At 51.3% G+C, this 21,222-nt stretch overlaps 1 protein-coding gene across 2 annotated transcripts in view; it reads left to right on the top strand.

Annotated features, from left to right (window-relative positions):
- The first annotated feature begins 14,613 nt into the window (after positions 1–14,613).
- Positions 14,614–21,222, top strand: part of ANKRD10 (ankyrin repeat domain 10) — a 31,660-nt gene continuing 25,051 nt past the window's right edge. For both annotated transcript variants that reach the window (XM_061133280.1, XM_061133279.1), the window contains exons 1-2: positions 14,614–14,966; positions 18,755–18,907. In XM_061133280.1, the coding sequence (XP_060989263.1) occupies positions 14,757–14,966; positions 18,755–18,907 (363 nt within the window). In that variant the 5' untranslated portion in view covers positions 14,614–14,756. The remainder of the gene's footprint in view (positions 14,967–18,754; positions 18,908–21,222) is intronic.

Here is a 21,222-nt window from a genome sequence, read left to right as displayed (position 1 = left end):
TAAAAGCCGCTGGGGGCCAGAGCTGGTCCCGAGGCTCCTCCCAGACCTCGGCCAAGGCCTCTTATTCCCCCAAAGTTGCTGGTTCTCCATCCGCTCCTCGCTCTCTGACAACCTCCCCTAAATCCACGTTTCCCGCTTTCCCTCCAAACAAACATGCCCCATAATCTGGGGCTCTGTCCCGCATCTGTGACACCCTCTGAGGCCGACAGGGCTGGTGCCCAGCCCAGCACTGGAGACTCGGAAGGCCCGGGCCGCCTCTGTCCCCCTCCCGGGACCCGCTCTTCCCCCGTCTCTTTCCAGCCATCTGGTTCCTCTGGGGAAACTGAGCGGGACCCTGCCCTTCCCTGAGGGCCTGGCCCAGCTGCCAGCCCTCGGGCCTTGGCTGCAGCTAAGAATGAAGGATTTGAAGCTCCCTGACCTGGGTCAAATCCCCTTTGGGCACCCAGTGACTTGGGTGACCTTGGGGTGACTTTGGGCAAGGGACAGCACACAGGAAGCCTCAGCATCTTTGTCCTCCAAGTGGGTTCTTCAGGGCAGCTGCCTCCTTGGTGGGGCAGGGGGTTGAGGGGGCTGATGCTGGCTGAGTGTTTAGCCCAGGGTCTGACACATACCCGCTCGACTGGACCAGTGGGAGGGCCGCACCTCTGGCGACCCCAGGAAGGCATCTGTCCTGGGTCAGGGACCACAGGTGAGGGGACCCAGCACCGCCCCGCAGCCCTCTGTGCCATCAATGAACCCGGAGCCCTATCTCTCGGCCCGGGCTCTCCTGGGTGAGTGAGCCATAGGGGGCAGGTCTGAAATGCAGGCTCACAGGAATACCTAGAATTTCTCAAGAAAATCTCCTCTTTCCAAACAGGGAGCTCACTCATGAAAAGAAGAAAGAAGTATAAACATTTGTTTAGGGGAGGCAAATACCGCAAGCGGAGAGAGAGCCTCGACTGAAAAACCAGGACTGCCCGAGGGACTGCCCACTCACCCCCACCGCTAGGAAGGAAGAGGGAGTAGAGTTACTAACCATTCTGTATAAAGAAGAACCGTTTATTCAAGGAGTGCCAAATAAAATGAACCTATTTAAATATTAAGTTAGAGGCAATGTGGTTTTTTTTTTCCTTAAACAAAAAAAGAAATGAAAATCTAATTGAGCCTGAAAAATAGGAGCGTCCAAAGCTTCTATTGCCTACCAGGAGGAGCTTTGGAAAAAAACGTAACCTCAGAGACTGTGCCACCATCAGTTTCCTCCAGAGGAGCAGAACCTGCAAGATGGGAGTACAAACGTAGAAAGATCATAAGAGTCATGAAGCATTGGATCACGTGATCATGGAGGCTGACAAGTCCCGAGAGCTGCTTCCAGGAGAGACGACGGTGTGGTTTTAGTCTGAGTCTGAAGCCTGACAGCCTGGAGACCCAGGAAGAGCCCGTGTGTCAGTTCAAGTCCAAAGGCAGGAAAAGGCTGGTATCCCGGTTGGAAGGCCATCTGGTGGGAGGAGTCCTCTCCTACTCTGGAGAGGATCAGATTTCTGTTCTATTTGGGCCTTCTGCTGCTCAGACCAGGCCCTCCCACTTCATCCAGAAACAACCTCATAGAAACACCCAGGATAATGTTTGACCAAGTGTCTGGGCACCCCAAGGCCCAGTCAAGCTAACGCATGAAATTAACATTCACATCTGTCCATGAAGACCAGAACCTATGACGTCCTGACAACCAGCCCTTCCACGCCCCCCTCCTGCCCAGCATCATGCAGGGGGCACGGCCGGGTATACAGTGTGTGCACCCCATGGCCTCGTGAAGGATCAGAAAACACACTCTGGGTTTCTGTGACGATGAACCCTCGTTCCAGGGAGCCGTGTGGTTTGACCCTCACGGGGGACCGTGCCGATACCACACCTCCCTGGGGCCAGCTGGTTCACGGCCACGTCCAACCCGAAGGATGCCTAACTGTTTTGAATCTGATCCCTGAGTGAAACCAAGATCCCTACAGAGAGGAAAGCTTTCAGGTCCCGAATGACCCAAGTCCACGTAAATTTCACTGCATTGGAACTCTGTTTTATCAGAATGCAGGTGGCTGTGGCACAGAGACCGAACACGCTCCAGGAGCCAGCGACCCTCGAGACAGTAAGGCTTGTCACCACCAGGGCTTCAGCTGCAGAGGTCTTGGCCCACCAGTGTTTTCTGGGAGATGGTGAAAATTTTTTCTCAGCAGCTGTCAACACGTCTTCAGTGGTTTTTTGTCCAAATAGGTTTTGGTTGTGGGCAAGATCAGCACTGTGAGGTGAGCAGGCTGGAAAGGGAGATTTCCGCATTTCTCCAGGAAGGCAGGTTTGGGGAAAGTTTATGAAGCTTGTCTTAAAAACAGCCACGGAGAGAGAACTTCTGGTCCAAGGTGCAGACTCGGCAGCAGACTGATGTTGGTTCTAAAACACCACTTTCAAAGGCAGCTGGAGACAGAATCATTGATGTTTTCGAACTGTGGTGCTGGAGAAGACTCTTGAGAGTCCCTTGGAGAGTAAGGAGATCAAACCAGTCCATCCTAAGGGAAATCAGCCCTGAATATTCTTTGGAAGAACTGATGCTGAAGCTGAAGCTCCATACTTTGGTCACCTGATACAAAGAGCCAACTCATTGGAAAAGACCCTGATGCTGGGAAAGATTGAGGGCAGGAGGAGACAGGGGCAACAGAGGATGAGTTGTTTGGATGGCATCACCGACTCATGGACATGAGCTTGAGCAAACTCCAGGAGGTGGCGAAGGACAGGGTAAGCCTGGCATGCTACAGTCCAGGGGGTCGCAGAGCTGGACATGACTTAGCGACTGAACAACAACAGAGATAGAATCAAACTAAACCATCTTATTTGTGATTTGCTGGCTGTATGCTTTTCTCAGTCAGACAAGACCCTTACCCCCTCTTTCCCAGATGTCATCAAGATGACTGTAAAATGGAGGACTGGGGGACTGGAGTCAGAGAACAAGGCCTTAATCCAACCCTGAGTTCTCAGACGAGGAACCTGAGGCAGAGAGAGGTCCCAAGACTCGCTGGTCACCAAGAAAGTCGGTGGCCAAGCAGGAAGCAAAGAGCTCTGATTTCCAGCCTCTCTCGTTTCCACAGCCCCATTCTGCAGCCCCCTGATAATAAATGGACGTTTCACAGACATTACTTCTGCTTTTGTTTCCTACTTGACTCCTGTATCAGCTTACTCAGATTGCCATCCCAGCATCGGATGATGGGGTGGCCTAAACAGCAGCAGTGTACTGTCTCCCAGCCTGGCGTCTGGACGTCCCAGATCAGGGGCAGCACTGGTTCCTTCTGAGGCTGCTCTCTGGCCTGCAGACGGCCATCTTCTCCCTGCATCCTCCCATGGTCTTTCCCCCGTATGTGTCCAAACCTGTTAGAATGGATTAGAGCCCACCCTAATGAGCACTCCTTTAAGAACCCATCTTCAGATACAGTCACATTCTGAGTTCCTGGGTGTTAGGGCTTCAGCATGTGAACTTCGAGGGGACATAGCTCTGCCCAGAACCCCCCCATTTGTGGCATATTCTGTGGTTTGTGCACTGTCTGCAGGCACAGAGTGCCATCCAGCCCTCATCACAGCGTCTGGGAGGGAGAAGTCACCCCGACTCAGAGACATTGACTTTCTCATTGTCACAGCATCAAACGGCCCATGGTGGACCCCATACGCCAGCAGGCCTTCTAATCTGGAGGCCAGGGTCTTCTCACTAAATGTTATGAAATCACGCCCATCACTGTTTGCCCATCAGCACATATTGATATAATCACTTTCCTCAGCACTGCTGCCCCCAGGTAGGGAAGATATTACAAAGCCCCTTTCATGACCTTCTGCAGATTAAACTCAAGTTTGACCTCGACCTTCCCCGGTCCACCTCTGAACCTTATGTTGTCTTTGTTGTTCATTCGCTAAGTCATGTCCAGCTTTCTGTGACCCATGGACTGCAGTATGCCAGGCTTCCCGTCCTTCACTGTCTCCCAAAGTTTGCTCACACTCATGTCCATCGAGTTGGTGATGCCATCCAGCCATCTCATCCTCTGTCACTCACTTCTCTTTTTTTTTTTTTTTTCATTTATTTATATTAGTTGGAGGCTAATTACTTTACAATATTGTAGTGGTTTTTGCCATACATTGACATGAATCAGCCATGGATTTACATGTGTTCCCCACCTGAACCCCCCTCCCACCTCCCTCCCCATCCAAACCCTCTGGGTCATCCTAGTGCACCAGCCCTGAGCATTTGTCTCATGCATACAACCTGGACTGGTGATCTGTTTCACAATTGATAATATACATGTTTCAATGCTATTCTCTCAGATCATCCCACCCTCACCTTCTCCCACAGAGTCCAAAAGTCTGTTCTATACATCTGTGTCTCTTTTTCTGTCTTGCATATAGGGTTATCTTTCTAAAGGACTTCGAGGGGACACAGCTCTGCCCAGAACCCCCCATTTGTGGCATATTCTGTGGTTTGTGCACTGTCTGCAGGCACAGAGTGCCATCCAGCCCTCATCACAGCATCTGGGAGGGAGAAGTCACCCCGACTCAGAGACATTGACTTTCTCATTGTCACAGCATCAAACGGCCTTTCACAGCATCTTTCTAAATTCCATATATATGTGTTAGTATACTGTATTGGTCTTTATCTTTCTGGCTTACTTCACTCTGTATAATGGGCTCCAGTTTCATCCATCTCATTAGAACTGATTCAAATGAATTCTTTTTAATGGCTGAGTAATATTTCATGGTGTATATGTATCACAGCTTTCTTATCCATTCGTCTGCTGATGGGCATCTAGGTTGCTTCCATGTCCTGGCTATTATAAACAGTGCTGCGATGAACATTGGGGTGCATGTGTCTCTTTCAGATCTGGTTTCCTTGCTGTGTATGCCCAGAAGTGGGATTGCTGGGTCACATGGCAGTTCTATTTCCAGTTTTTTCAGGAATCTCCACACTGTTCTCCATAGTGGCTGTACTAGTTTGCATTCCCACCAACAGTGTAAGAGGGTTCCCTTTTCTCCACACCCTCTCCAGCATTTATTGCTTGTAGACTTTTGGATAGCAGCCATTCTGACTAGCGTGAAATGGTACCTCATTGTGGTTTTGATTTGCATGTCTCTAATAATGTCACTCATTTCTCTTGCACTCAGTCTTTCCCAGCATCAGGGTCTTTTCCAATGACTCTGCTTTTTGCATCAAGTGGCCAAAGTATTGGAGCTTCAGCTTCAGCATCAATCCTAATCCTTTTAACTTCTCTCAGTACAGCAGTTTTAGGATCCTGCAAGTGCCATGATTTAATATTTTGACCACACAAAACTGCCCCCAATCTAAGTGACAATATCCACAACAGCTGAGACAGCACATTGGGCCCCCAGCACAGAGTTGAGCTCCCGTTCCCTGGAGATCTGCTGTCCAACAGCGTAAATACACTCAACGTACAGAGTTGTACACTTAAAAAGGGTTAAGCTGGTAAATTCAATGCTATGGTTTTTCTAACACAATAAAAAAAAAAAGAATACCTTAAAGTGTATAGCCACAGCTGCACTGTGAAGAAAGTGAAAAGAGCATCCACAGAATAAAAAAAAATGTTTTGTGATCACATATCTGATAAGAGACTTGTATCTAAAACATAAAAAGATCTATTTGTTGCTCACTCCATCGCTTAGTCACGTCCGACTCTGCGACCCCGTGGACTGCAGCACATCAGGCTTTCCTGTCCATCACCAACTCCCAGAGCATATTCAAACTCATGTCCGCTGAGTCAGTGCTGCCGGCCATCCATCTCATCCCTTCTCCTCTTGCCTTCAATCTTTCCCAGCATCAGGGTCTTTTCCAATGTGTTGACTTCTCGTATCAGGTGACCAAAGACTGGAGCTTCAGCTTCAGCATCAATCCTTCCAGTAAATTTTCAGGACTGATTTCCTTTAGGATTGACTGGTGGGATCTCCTTGCAGTCCAAGAGACTCTCAAGAGTCTTCTCCAACACCACAGTTCAAAAGCATCAATTCTGCGGCGATCAGTTTTCTTTAGGGTCCAACTCTCACATCCATACATGACCACTGGAAAAACCATAGCCTTGACTAGATGGACCTTTGTTGGCAAAGTAAAGTCTTTGCTTTTTAGCATGCTGCTTTTTAGATCTATTTGTGGGGAGGGATAAATTGGGAGATTGGGATTAACATATATACAGTACCATATTTAAAACAGATAACCAACAAAGACCTACTTATGGCACAAGAAACTCTGCTCAATATTCTATAATAACTGAAGTGGGAAAATAATTTTAAAAAGAGTGGATGCGTGTGTATGTGTAACTGAATCACTTTGCAGTACACCTGAAACTGATGGCATTGTTAATCAGCTGTGCGCCAACATAAAACAAAGATTAAAAGATAAATAAAAGATCTATTACAACTCAATAATAGAAAGACAAGTGACCCCAAAAAAATGGACAAAACCTCTGAACACACAGTTTTCCAAAGAAAACAGGCCTTCAGTCAAGCCTAGTACTCAGAGGGATGGTTAGACTTCCCTCAGTAGGAAAAAAAAACTCAACTAGTCATGCTGACTTATTGTTACATGATATATTAGCTTCCAGCTTGCCAGAGCTGACCAACAGACACGAAATACAGGGTACATAAATGTAATTTAAAATTTTCCACTAGCCACACTAAAAATAAATAAAAATAAACTGTGATATCAACTTGAATAATGTTTTTTATTTAACCCAATGTAACCAAAATATTTCCACCTACAATGCAGGACACCTGGGTTCGATCCCTGGGTCAGGAAGATCCCCTGGAGGAGAACATGGTACCCCACTCCAGGACTCTTGCCTGAAGAATCCCCACAGACAGGAGCCTGGTGGGCTACAGTCCGTGGGGTCACAACGTGTCAGACACGGCTGAGCGACTAAGCACAGCACAGCACATACAACACATTATAAGTCTGACATGCACTCAGTGTTGAAAATTACTGGTAAGATATTTCATATTCTTCTATTCTTACCAAGATTTTACAGCATGCACTTAACCGTTACAACGCATCTCAACTGGAGCATTCGGTTTCCACTGGGAATACCTGGTCTGTATTTAGGTTTCAGAATAAGAAAGAAAAGAAAAGAATGTAAGTCGCTCAGTCATGTCCGACTCTTTGCGACCCCGTGGACTCTAGCATACCGGGCTCCTCCTTCCATGGGATTCTCCAGGCAAGAATACTAGAGTGGGTTGCCATTTCCTTCTCCAGGGGATCATTTCAGAATATTTACAGTTAAAACAGAAGCCACTCATCCCCAAGTTGTTTTCAGGCTGTTTAAAAATACTTAACATTTTTTCCAATCACAGAATCAAGTTTAAGATTTTAAATTCAAATTGACAATACCAAAGCCTTTGACTGTGTGGATCACAATAAACTGTGGAAAACTCTGAAAGAGATGGGAATACCAGACCACCTGACCTGCCTCTTGAGACACCTATGTGCAGGTCAGGAAGCAACAATTAGAACTGGACATGGAACAACAGACTGTTTCCAAATAGGAAGAGGAGTACGTCAAGGCTGTATATTGTCACCCTGCTTATTTAACTTCTATGCAGAGTACAACATGAGAAACGCTGGGCTGGAAGAAGCACAAGCTGGAATCAAGATTGCCAGGAGAAATATCAATAACCTCAGATATGCAGATGACACCACCCTTATGGCAGAAAGTGAAGAAGAACTGAAGAGCCTCTTCATGAAAGTGAAAGAGGAGAGTGAAAAAATTGGCTTAAAGCTCAACATTCAGAAAACTAAGATCATGGCATCTGGTCCCATCACTTCATGGCAAATAGATGGGGAAACAGTGGAAACAGTGTCAGACTTTATTTTTGGGGGGCTGCAAAATCACTGCAGATGGTGATTGCAGCCATGAAGTTAAAAGATGCTTACTCCTGGGAAGGAAAGTTATGACCAACCTTGATAGCATATTAAAAAGCAGAGACATTACTTTGCCAACCAAGGTTCGTCTAGTCAAGGCTATGTTTTTTCCAGTGGTCATGTATGGATGTGAGAGTTGGACTATAAAGAAAGCTGAGTGCCGAAGAATTGATGCTTTTGAACTGTGGCGTTCGAGAAGACTCTTGAGAGTCACTTGGACTGCAAGGAGATCCAACCAGTCCATCCTAAAGGACATCAGTCCTGGGTGTTCACTGGAAGGACTGATGCTGAAGCTGAAACTCCAGTACTTTGACCACCTGACGCGGAGAGCTGACTCATTGGAAAAGACCCTGATGCTGGGAGGGATTGGGGGCAGGAGGAGAAGGGGACGACAGAGGATGAGATGGTTGGACGGCATCACCGACTCGATGGACATGAGTTTGAGTAAACTCCAGGAGTTGGTGATGGACAGGGAGGCCTGGTGTGCTGCGATTCATGTGGTCGCAAAGAGTCGGACACGACTGAGCGACTGAACTGAACTGATGAAGATTAAGTACTGTTGAACGTTTTTAAGTCTGTGCCATTTGGATCTTAAGTTCAATGAAAAGGTACTGGCCGGCAGTGCTGTTAGTTTTGCACGTTGAGAAGATCCAGGAGAAGTGAAGAAGCCATCAGGCTGGTTTTAAGCAAGAGACTGATTGTAGATAAAGAGGCAGTGGTGGGGAGTGGGGGGGTGGGGAAGGAGAAGGATCTGGCCCCTGCAGGCACCGCTGGGCACAGGGCCACCAGGACCTGTGTGGGGATGCAAGCCGGAGGGGAAAGTGCTGACCCAGTGCTGGGTGTGAGCCAAGGCAGAGACATGGGGGTCCTCTGAGAAGAGAGGCAGAGAGCCCAGCCAGGGGTGGGGGGTGAGTAGGGGTAGCACGTGTGGGGCACCCCAAGCATCTCAGCTGGGGCCAAGCAGAGACATCTGGCAGATTGCCAAACGCAGCCGCAAACTGGATTTAAACCCCAACTGGGGTCAGGGTGGGAGAGGTGAATTTAGGAACCATCTTCCTGGTCTTCCCTGGTGGTAAAGAATTCTGCCTGCAAAAAAAAAAAAAAAAAGAATTCTGCCTGCAGTGCAGGAGACCCTGGTTCAATCCCTGGGTCAGGAAGATCCCTAGAGGAGGGACTGACAACCCACTCCAGTATCCTTGCCTGGAGAATTCCATGGACAGAGGAGCCTGGAGGGCAATAGCCTGCAGAGTGGCAAAGAGCTGGACACGACTGAGCGACCAACACTTTCACTTTTACTTCAGAAGGGCACGGGATGTGATGACATCCCAGGAAGAGCGCAGGGAGAGCAACGGATGACCCAGGACCCAGGCCTGGGATCCTTGAACATCTGGAGGTGCGACAGGAGAGCTGGGGAGTCCCTGAAGCCAGGTGGTCAGGGCCAACCTGCCGAGCGTCCGTGGAGGAAGACTAGGATGCAGGGTTGATCACGGGCTTGGCGACAGGAAGGTCTGTGCTGTCACGGGGTTGGGGGGCGCGGCATGCCGGGGCTGACGCCCGGCTGGAACACTCGGAGGAGGGAACACGAGGCTTCTCTGACGTTGGACCCGGTTCGCAGCAGCTGAGAGGGTACACCTAGTGAAGCGCTGCCGTCCCAGGGCAGAGCGTCCCGGCTCACCCGTAGACCGTGTTGCCCCAGGTAGCAGGGCTGGAGCAACGCCGACCACGCGCTTATGGGATACTTCCACTTCCTGTCGGCCAACCACCTGTCCACGGCCTTTGCCGGCTTCCTTTTGCTGTTCATCTTTCTCTTGTGGACTCTGTGTGTGCTGAATACCAATGCTTTGTCGAATGACTTGCAAACTCTTTCCTTCTGTCTGCTGCTTACCTTTCACTTTGTGTCTGGTGACTTTCGTCAAAATGAAGTTATCGATTATAATGTAGTCATGTGTTCTTCTTTGTGGGTAGCTTTGTGGGTCTTGTTAAGAAATCTTTCACTACTCTAACGCCATAAAGATGGTCTGCTGTCTCCTTGTGAACCATTTTCACTTTTGCTTCCACATTTCTAGTCCACACGGACCAGATTTTGAGTGTGGCATGACTCTCTGACTTACCCTCTTCTCACCCCTGGGGCACGGAGGCAGGCAGGGTCCAGTGAGCGACGGTGACGCCAGCTCCTGGTCCCCGACTCTTCTTGGGAGAGGAGCAAGCCCTCGCCACTGTCTCCGAACCTTTGGCAAGTGCCTCTCGCATGACAGCCTGCTCTGCGCTGTGCTTCGGGGCGTGAGGAGAAAGGGGCCACCCTGCACCGGGGACGAGGGGGTCAGGGAAGGGCAGTGTCCAGGAGGGGCCGTCTCCCAAGCGCCGGCGGTGCCGGGAGCCAGGCAGGCTCCAAGGGGACACTTGGAGCGGCTGGCTCACACCCTGAGCGGTGCCCGTGTCTGACAACAAGAGCCCTGGGTGCCTTGTCACTGTGACTCGGTCTCCAAGAGAAAAGACACACCTAACAGCAACGGCTCATGCCAGGGACACTGCGTCACTGAAATTTTATAAACTGTTGGTGGCGGGGCGGGGCAGGGGGCAGGATAATACAGAGGCTTTGGAGAACAGTGAGTAACCTAGAGCCTCTCCATCTAAAACCCCTCCACACCCACAACCTCTCTGACCCTGACCGGGACCCTTGTGCAGAACCAGCGGTAATAATGTTGATCTTCTTTAATGAATAAGCAGATCATGCCAACAGGCTGAGAAACATTCCTGCAACCAAGTGTGAAGTGTCAGCTGCTCAGTCATGTCCATGGACGGTCGCCCACCAGGCTCTAATGTCTATGGAATTCTCCGGGCAAGAACACTGGAGTGAGTTGGCATTCCCTTCTCCAGGGGATCTTCCCAACCCAGGGATCAAACCCAGGCCTCCTGCATTGCAGGCAGATTCTTTACCATTGGAGCTGCCAGGGAAGCCCAGGGAGACCCCTGAACCGAGCTGAACCTTTCTTCAGCCTGAGTTGGGGGAGACGGGGCAGGGCTGGAGGACCGGCCACCGCGCCCTGGGCCGCCGCTCCGTCCACCCTGCCTGTCTCTGGCCACCTCCCCCACCCCCAGCCCCACGCGGCCAGGAAGGGGTGCAGGGCTCCAGCAGAGTGGGACTACAGTGGCGTCCACGCGGTAGTCTTCCCGGTAGACACCTGGGGATCAAGAGACAGGAGCTTTTCTCTCCCACCTCGCCTCCGGGGCAAGGGTGCTTTTACTGTGACAGCCTCCCTCCAGTTATTTCATCAGGGGGCTAGGATCCCACTCTCCTCGGTAACAGAGATTCCCAGGCTGGCTGTGTCCTCTTGCTTCTGGAACATTCTTAACGAACACATTCAGGGGTGGGCGTGTCAGGATGGGCGAGGATGACATGACAGACAGCAGGTGCCCGTGGTCAGTCCAGCCCACAGCTGTCAGCAGCCTCTGCCCAAGGGCTCTGCCCACAGGGTGGCCTCCAGGGGACTTCCGGGCCACTCAACCCACCCACCCCTCTGCCTGCCAGGAATGGCCAGCACATTTAATAATAGCTGGGGCTCAATGGGGCTCTTCTCTCCCACGAGTTGGCAAGTTAAAGGTCAAGCAGTTGGGAGGGGCCTGCAGTCACTCTCAGCGGCGAGCGGGGCCCTGACCCCGAGCAGCCCGACCCATCTGCCCATCTCTGGGCGCCAGCCTGCTGTTCCCCTTTCCTTCGGCAAACCTTCACCCTCCGTCCCCCACGGTTCTGCTTTCACGTTCTGCTTCTAGGGGAGCACAGAACTTCTGTTTCTATTTCATTGCAAGGGGACTTGTGCTAATCACTTTTCTAAAAAGATTTAAGGCAAACAGGACAATCGGTAAGATTCCAGAGCCTTCGTGCTGTTTGTAGCGGAGATCCCTGGCCCAGGGCAAGGCTCTGTTTCTGAAAAGGAGGGGCCATCCATCAGATCTGAGTCTCAGCCTGCACTTCACGGAGCTCGCCCGGCTCCTGGGACTGCTGGCCCTTGGGAGACGGCCCCTCCTGAACACTGCCCCTTCCACAGGGTGGCCCCTTCCTCTTAGCGCCCCAAAGCACAGTAGAGAGCAGGCTGTCACTGTGAGCGGCACTTGCCAAGCTCAGCAAGTCTGTACTGAGGGTTTATAGGAACGGGGCGACTGTCCATGGTGTAAGGACAAGGCCTCTGAACCGGGCGGAGACGCCTGCCTCCCTGGATCCCACAGTGCTGGCACCCGGACCCGGATGCCCAGAGCTGCAGGAAACACATCTCTGCCGTCTGAGCCAGGCAGATGCAGCAGTTCTGATGGCAGCCCTTGAGTGGACTGAGGCTCTCAAGGCCAAGTTCACGCAGACTTGCCGTCTCCACAGGCGGACCTGGCAGCGTGGTGGGAGGCGGAGGGGCGGGGAGAAGGGGCCGCAGGGAGAACAGGACAGTAGGGGCTCTGATCCCGCTCTTAGGCCTTGGCGAGGCGCCACCGCAGTGGGCCCTCCCACCCCTCCCGCCCCTCCCGCCCCTCGCGAGCCACTGCACCCCCTCTTTGTCCCCCGTCTGCACCCCACCCCTCCCGTACTCAGCACAGCAGAGCCCTCGAGGACTGACACTTTGAGGAACCATAGAGGCTCTGCGTGTGGTGGACAGCGCCGCCCACCTCCTCTCCAGCCTCGTCTCCCGAGACGCCCCATCCACTGGGTCCAGTTTCCAGGGTGACCACAGCGCCAGAAGAGGCTCGCCGCTGCCCACCAAGGCTGTGGACCCCTCTGTGCATCTCTCATGGGAACTTTCCTCCTCTGAGCCCGGCCTGTGCGAGCAGTTCCTCACACACACAATCCCCTTTAGGAAAACACAATGCCAATCCTAAAGGTAGGGCTGGGTTTGGCTTTGTTTCTAACACATATACTGAGTTTTGGATCTTCCTTTTTTCCATCACATCTTCAAATACCCAATTTTGCTTACATTAAAGAAAAAAACTACCAAAAAAAGAAAAAAATTCTTTCAAACTGTTAAAGAAGACATTATTCAAAGACACTTGTTAAAGTGTAGAAAGGCAGACTTAATTCAATGGGAGCCTTCAAATGGGTGCAGGGGTCACCACAATGGGACTGGGGAGATCTCATTTTTTCTTGCAGTCCAGAAGGATTGGACTGAACTCTGAATATGTCAAGGGTAAGTGGGGACTCAGGCCAAGGAGCAGGGAGGGTGTCAGTGGATGGGGAATTACTAAGAGGAGGATAACTAAGAGGTCAACTAAACGTCCAGGATTCTGGCTAAACTGACCTAACAGGATTCTTGCTGAAGGCAGGCCAGGGAGAGCAGATGTCACCTGGGGGGAGGATGAAGAACCTGGTTAGATATAGATGGTTATCAGAGATGGGGGAGTCTAGCCAAACCAACTTACATTCTCACTAAAATCGGACAATGCAGAGATGAACACACAAGTCCAAATGCTGAGGCCTTGCTGAAATTTAGGGGAGCCTGAGTAGAGTTCAGTCAAGGAGAGAACCCTTGTCATTTATATACAGTTGCTTTATCAAATAAAATCAAAGGATGTGAGTTATGAATATACTTTTCTCCTCCTAGGACATTTTAAAAACAACAGCCCTAAAGAAAATCTGTAATTAGTAATAATTGTAAAAGTTGGGCAAAACCTGGGACCAAACAACTGGACTATTGGCTTTAGCAGGACTCCCAAGACCACCCCTTATCTTTCTCATATCCACAGCCACCATGTGGATGTCTTAGGCAGCCATCATCCTTTTGGCCTATTTCGGGACAGCTACTTAAATTGTATGTGTGCTTAGCGGCTCAGTCCTGTGGGACTACTTGCAATCCCCTGGTTCAGTGATAAAGAATCTGCCTGCAGTGCAGGAGACCGGGGTTCGATCCCTGGGTTGGGAAGACCCCCTGGAGAAGGAAATGGCAACCCACTCCAGTATTCTTGCTTGGGAAATTCCATGGACAGAGGAGCCTGGTGGGCTACAGTCCATGGGGTCGCAGAGTCAGACACGACTAAGCAGGAACACACGTTAAAAGAGGTTGCACTCAGTCGCTCAGTCGTGTCCGACTCTTTGCGATTCCATGGACTGTAGCCCACCAGGCTCCTCTATCCATGGAATTTCCCAGGCAAGAATACTGGAGTGGGTTGCCATTCCCTTCTCCCTAATAGACGTTACTCCTTGATAATGAAATGATTGATGATTTTCACATATTACTCAAATCATAAAAAAAATCTTCAAAGACCTGTGATCTCGACCACAGAGAGAGCATTTGGTATTTCCTTGCGTGCTGCAGGACTTCTCAGCGATTTTGCCCTGGGTTCTCGGAAGCGTGCAGCCCACCTGAGAAGCAGGACCCAGAGCGCGGGAACAGCTCTCGGGGCCCCAGGGACGCCCCGCCTGTTTCACTGCGAGAATTAGAGCCGCGCGGCCGTAGCCTGAGGGGGCCGCGCCCGCATCCCAAACCTGCGGCTCCGGGAAGTTTTCATTAAGGGGGTCAAGACAGGGTCAGCCCTAAAGTCTGGGCAGGAGACGCAAGTCCACCCGCAGGGCCCGAGAAGGGCCTAGCCCCGCCCCGCCCCTCCAGCGTCGGCATCGGCCCCGCCCCCAGGGATCCTGGCTCCACCCGCGACGCTTCAGGCCACGCCCCAGCCCCGCGCCGCAGGCCACGCCCCCGCCCCGCCCCGCCCCGCCCCGTCCCTGTGCTCTCTCGGCTCGGCAGCGGGCGGGACGCGGCGGCCGCGCTGCTCTTGCTCCTTTGTGCTCGGACGGCGGCGGTGGCCTCTCGGGTCCTCCCTGAGGCGTCTTCTCTGCTCGCCAGTCCGCGATCTTCCGTGACGGACCATGTCGGCGGTGGGAGCGGGCGCGGGCGTGGAGGCGGGCTTCTCCAGCGAGGAGCTGCTGTCGCTCCGCTTCCCGCTGCACCGCGCCTGCCGCGACGGGGACCTGGCCACGCTCTGCTCGCTGCTGCAGCAGACGCCGCGCGCTCACCTGGCCGCCGAGGACTCCTTCTACGGCTGGACGCCAGTGCACTGGGCCGCGCACTTCGGCAAGGTGGGCGCGGGCCCTTTAAGGCGCCATCTTCCGCGGCTTTACTGCGGGGGCCGGGGGCCGAGGCTTGGGGGTCGCGGGGCGTATCGGGGACGGGGGGCGGAAACCGGGGGTGCCGCGGCGGCGCCCCGAGGGGCCCGGGCGTTTGGTCGGCGGCGCGGGGGGGCGACCGCGGCCGCGAGGGGCGCGCGGGGCGTGCCGGGAGCGCCGGCGGAAACGGGCCCGGGGCGCGCGGCGCATGTGCGGCGGCGCAAGTTTCGGACGCGGGCTGCCGCCCAGAGGCGCCACCCTGGCGACGAGGTTAGTCCGCAGCCGGCGAGGCCAAGGGCCGGGCAGCCCGTGATGGAGACGCGGCGCGCCGGCGCGAGTGTCTCTTGAGGGGAACTTCTCCCAGCGGAGCCTCCTCGCGCCGCTCTGACACGCCGCCCGGGCGCGTCTCTGAGGGAAGGTTCTCTGAGGGGAACTTCTCCGAGCGGAGCCCCTACCGGGCCTCCTCGCGCCCGGGGGGTGGGGGGGTGGGTGGGGAGCCGCCCTCAGTTCACGAGGCGGGGCCGCCACCAGAGCGCCGAGTTGGAGGGTTTCGAGGTCAGGCGGCCGCGTCCCCGGCAGCCTGTCGGACGCTGCGCTGGAAGCTTCTGGGGGGCTCCGTGCCGCGTGTTGCCCGGGTTGGTCACGTCCACGGCGCGTCAGTTACCTCGGGACTGGGCGGAGCGGATGGTGGTTTAGTCGCTCAGTCGTGTCCGACTCTCGCGACCCCATGGACTGTAGCCTGTCAAGCTCCTCTGTCCATGGGATTCTCCAGGCAAGAGTACTGGCGCCGCTTTAAATCTGACGAGAGGCACCGGCGTGCCCCGTCCGCGCGGTCCGTGGGGTTGCTTGACCCGAGGAGTGCTCGTCCAGGGAGGTCCGCCAGGCTTCTCAGAAGCGGCCGTAATGACTTATTTGTGCCCGCTGCGGTCACAGCCCAGCGAGAACTTTTGGGAAGCAGCTTCCCGGCCCCCAGGAAAACGAAGTCGGGTTTATTTCAGTGAGAGAAGTGAGAGGGAGTCACGACGGCGGGGCGAGGAGGCTAGTCGTCCGGGACCGTGAGATCCTCCGACACCCCGCGTGCCCGGGGGAAATCAGTGTCAACAAACAAGAATAAAAGCGCCTTCCGGTGCTTCTCCCTTCTGCCTGGAATGTGGATTTCCCCAGCCGGTCAATTAGCTCGGGAGCCATGTCCCTGCTGAGCGCATCTTGCTTCATTTTTACATTAAACTATAAAGCATTGGTTCTTGGCATCTTAGTGTTGGGGGTGGGGGGTGAAGACACCCTGGTAACGGGCCTCCTAGGTGGCCCAAGGATAAGGAATTCGGCTGCCAATGCAGGGGACGGTTCCATCCCGGGTTGGGAAGATCCCCTGGAGAAGGAAATGGCAACTCCCTCCAGTATTCTTGTCTGGGAAATCCCGTGGACAGAGGAGCCTGGCGGGCTACAGTCAGTGGGGTCCCAAAGTGTCGGACTCGACTTAGGGACTAAACAGAACCACCACCACCCTTGTAATAGGCAAGGCAGATTTTGGGGGGAAAGGTTCCCCTATTGATTCTGACCCTCGCTAGCCTGGTTGAGAAGACACAGCAGGGCAACCCCAAACGTTCTGTAAAACGCCTACGGACTCTTCACAAAGGGCTGTTTGGAGTGTTTACCAAGGCACAGGTACCTTCAGGTATCTAGGAATTAAAAATAGCCATAACTGGAGGATGGCTATGATGATGGAGATGGTGAATTTCATGCATGTGTATTTTATGCATGTGTGTTTTGTAATAAAAATGAAACCAGCTGAATTCACCAAGTCTCTACTTCTACAGAACATGAGTAGTACACGTTGGACACCAAGTAGTAGATGACCCTCAGAGACCGAAAGTTGTAACTGGAGCCTTTTATTTTAGTGCCTTCCCTTGTCTTTACTCTGACTGTTGGGTCTTAGATACAGAAGGGGCCGTGAGAAAAGGCTGTTAGGGCAGAAGTTAGGCCAGGACTCCAGACTGAGGGTTCTCAGCCCTGTCTCCCCGCACCCTGCCAGCAGCTTCCCTCCTTTGGTGTACACACAAGCCTTCACTATTCTCTGCCTGTGCAAAAGCCAGCCAACCATTTAGCATGTTGCGAACTACTCTCAGGGCATCGCAGGTGGCTCAGTGGTAAAGAACCACCCACCCCACCCCTCTCCCGCCAATGCAGGAGACGTGGGTTCCATCCCTGGGTTGGGAATAGTCCCTGGAGAAGAAAGTGGCAGCTCATTTCAGTGTTCTTGCCTGGGAAATCCCATGGGCAGAGGAGCTTGGCGGGCTACAGTCCGTGGCGTTGCAAGAGTCAGATGCAACTGAGCATGCAAGCAAGCCTTCATTGTTCTCGCTGCGAGAGAGCCAGCTGAGCACTTAGCGCATCGTGAACTGCTCTCGGCCCTCAATCTGTGTTCCTAGAAATGTGCCAACTGCGCACAAATTACCTAACCATTTTATGAGGCTTGTTCACTCCAGAGGACTAAACCAGATATCATTTAAAAACTATAATTACACCTTGTTTTTACAAGATGTCGTGTTGAACAGTATCTTTACAAAATTCCAAACCTGGTTTCCTTCGTCAAACCGCGGTTAACAAATTTAAGTCCGGGGACCTCTCAGTTCATACTAAGATTAACCACATTTGGCATGTCAAGCTATTTTTATTCTTGTTTCATTTTTGTTGACTTTGAGACCTGCTCATCTTGTTACTATTATTGGCCTTCATTTTTCACTCAGTACATTAATAAAAGCAATATATAAAAATATACCAAAATAGCACCTCTTTTTCAGCCTTTACTCTGATTCAGGTTTCTTGAAGACAAATCATATTTTAAATCTATACCACCAACTGTGAGTTCATCCTCACAAAATCATTGATGGCAGTGCTCTGTCCTTTGGAAGGAAACAATGAAATTGCTGAAAGAGGATAAGAGACACGGGGTGAGACCCTTCCCCGTTGACTCTGCGTGGTGGTTGGGGAGGAGAAACAGGCGATCGTCCTCGATCTGAGGACACACTGGGTGGAACAGTGGGCGTCTCTGAGGACAGAGGACCTTCCCTCACAGTGCTGGGCACAGCGTGGGCACTTGCTGAATACTGCCTGCCTGCAGAGTCTCATCTTGACTCCCGCCCATCTGTCTGTCTGAGTCACCTGCCTGGGCAGAGCTCACCTGTGCCCCTCTCTGCTAGTTTTATCCTTGATGGGGGGAGGGGTCCTTACAGACGATGACAAGATGAAGTGCTCCCCTCTCACCTGCCCTGCACCGTCTTCTCCCTGAGATCTGGAGCTGGGCCTGAGTGTGGCCTGTGCAGGATGCAGAAAATCCAACCAATCACTCTTAACTGTTTATAATTTTTTAGAATAGTTCGTGAAGGTGGCAAAGCTTAGCTCTGATCAAAATCCTTGAATATACAATCTAGTCTCTTCTGATTTGGGCTTTTTTAAAAATCAAATTATAGTTGATTTACAGCATTATATTGGTTTTGTTAGTTGTAGGAAAAACATTTAAATTTGTATTGTGTCCGTCATTTTGACTTCCTATTCCTGTGTACCAGCTTTTTTACAAAAAGAGAAAAAATGTGTTTTTAAATAGGTCTTTTAAATTTTGTGATATTGGGAAGGCATGACTTTGTTAAATAGAAAAAAGTTTAGCAAGACACCACTCATCTCCACCATAGAATTTAGATTGAGTTATGTTACTAGTGTACTGACTTTTGTGCCTGTTTCATCCTCTCCTGCTCTTCCCCAAGTTGGAATGCTTGATACAGTTGGTGAGAGCCGGAGCCACCCTGGACGTCTCCACCACCCGTTACTCACAGACCCCAGCCCACATCGCTGCTTTTGGGGGACACCCTCAGTGCCTCGTCTGGTTGATCCAAGCAGGAGCCAGCATTAACAAACCGGTAAGGGAGTGCCTGTGACTGACGTGGTTTGTTTTTGTTTTCTCCTTGCAGCTGTAATTACACGGTGTTGAGTTTTACATTGAGGCCTTAATTAGAGTTTGAGATCTTTACCTGTGGGCCAACTGGAACTTAAGTTTATTAAACTATTTGTGGATAATTGGCCTTCACATAGCAATGCTTTCTGTTCAGAGTGCTTTCACCTGTTGTGTGGCCTCCTGTGATCCACAGCAAGCTGCCCAAGGTCACAGCTGGTGAGGGAAGGAGTCTGGTCTTGAGCCTAGGTTTCCTGGCTCCCTCGCTCACAGCTGCCTTAGCTTCATGTCCACCATTAGTTGTGAGAACACACCTGTTTGAGCAGGAGAATGGCTGTGAAGTCATCGACAATCATCTGGTTACGTTAGCTTTGGCAGGTTTACCACCTGAGTTATGTCACTCCAGGTACTAGGTGGGGATGATGCCCAGATGGAGGGAGGTAGTCCGGTGTCGTGTAGAAAGTGACTCCTGGACACCAGATTGAGGAAAGGTGTTGTAGCAGTCGTTTAAGTCAAGGGTCAGTGAGAAAGGGGAGTGAGGGGTGAGGGCTGTTTATTCTCTTTGTGAGACTGGGTAGGAAGGAAGGGCTATGAGGAGAGCCTGGATTTAGGCCCATTTCTTGCTGTTCTGCTTACCTGTTACCCTCCACGCCGCCTCCTCTCAGACATGGTCCTTCTGTGCCTTATTGCCGTTGTCCGAGAATTCAGGAGTTCCAAGTGGGCAGCTGTGTGTGGTTGTGGCGCTAGGCGTTGCCTGTCCCCACTGGTCTCCTTCCTGCTCCTGGGCTCTCCTCCCTCTTCCTCCTGGTGGAAAGGGCGCGCCCTGCCTCCTGTCTCTCTCGCCTTGGGCAAGCTGTTTCCTTGGTTGTGACTCATTTTCCTTATCAGTGAGATAGGATAGTGTGAATAGCAGTAATTACTGTTTAGTATATATGTGGAGTTTTAAGTGTAGAACATTCTTTATGATGATTTTAATTTAGTTGTTACATAACATTTAATTTGGAGAGCTCTAAAGATGTCGTCGAATGCTGTGTTTCAAAGATTTTGAAGCCCAGAAGCCCCCTTTTCATATAATGATTTATAGCAGCTTGGTATTTTCCACAGACACCCCTTCCCTGAGCTGCTCTGGATGGTACTGTGTGGAAGCCCTCCTCAGTTCTGCTCCCAGGGCAGACGTCCCCAGATCCCAGTCTCCTTGCAGCTCTCCTCTAGTGTTGAAACAGCCCACCTGGCTCCACACCCCCAGTCCTCTCACGGGCGGGGGTATTGCTCGGGTGTCTTAATTTCCTGACGTTGCTCTTGGGAGGGCCTTGGCTGACTGGTCTCACATGTGGAACTTCGACCCGTCTGAGGCGCTGCTGCCAGACTGGGCTGCGGTGACCGGCATCCCGAGGCCCAGGAGGCTTCCTGTTGGATCATCTCAAGGTAGATGGTTTTTCCTCAGTTCCCACATAAACATACATAGCCAGATCCAACTTTTTCTTATTCTTTGTGTGCATATGATTTTTGGAACCTAGTCTTCTTAATAAATTTTGTTTTAACTCATGTTTTAGTCTTAATCTTTTGGCATGTTAGTTACTAACCTTTCTAGTTCATTTTCCTCAAGTTTAATGGAGACTTTGGCTGCCATCGCTAAGATTGGCACGAGTGGTTACTGAAGCATGGATGTGCTGTCTCGAGGCTCAGTGCTCTGAGATTACCCAAAGAGGAAGTGAAGTTAGTTTTTAAGTGGTATTTTTGTAGTCCATAAGTCACCTCTTTAATACCCCTTCTAGAATGGTGCTGGTGTTTGACACTGCCTTTAGTTTCTTACAACTAGATTAGAAATGAGAATTTTTGTTTTTTTCCAATTAAAATTCAAGGTGACTTGTCTGCTTCAGATTTCTGGCACTTCTCCCTCTGTCTTTTATGACTCAGAGTTTGCCAGCAGTAGTTCTAGAGTCATATTACAAGCTGTTTGGTATTTTTGAAATATGACTGGTCTGAACTTGAGATGTGAGTAACCATAAAATGGCTCTTGACTCTCGTTCTGTTGGTTGCAGTTTTCTTTAAATAGTGTTCCTTCTGCCCTTCCCAGCTTATGTGGTCTCCTCGTATAACACAAAGTAGAAGCAGGGTAGTTTTGCTTTCTTCTCTGGCTTCTGTTGCTATCCCACCATCTTCTTGAAATAACATAGAAAACCTTTTTTCTTGTACTAAAGATAGTTTTTAAAATCCTTTTTTGTTTTCTTTAGTTTCTGTGTTATTTGGCAAAATCTCATCTAAATCTTAGTTCTGCTTTTC

This window comes from Dama dama, chromosome 30 (assembly GCF_033118175.1).
Source record: "Dama dama isolate Ldn47 chromosome 30, ASM3311817v1, whole genome shotgun sequence".
NCBI lineage: Eukaryota > Metazoa > Chordata > Mammalia > Artiodactyla > Cervidae > Dama > Dama dama.
The sequence above is the reverse complement of the archived record's forward strand: the minus strand, read 5'-3'. Positions and strand labels throughout refer to the sequence as shown.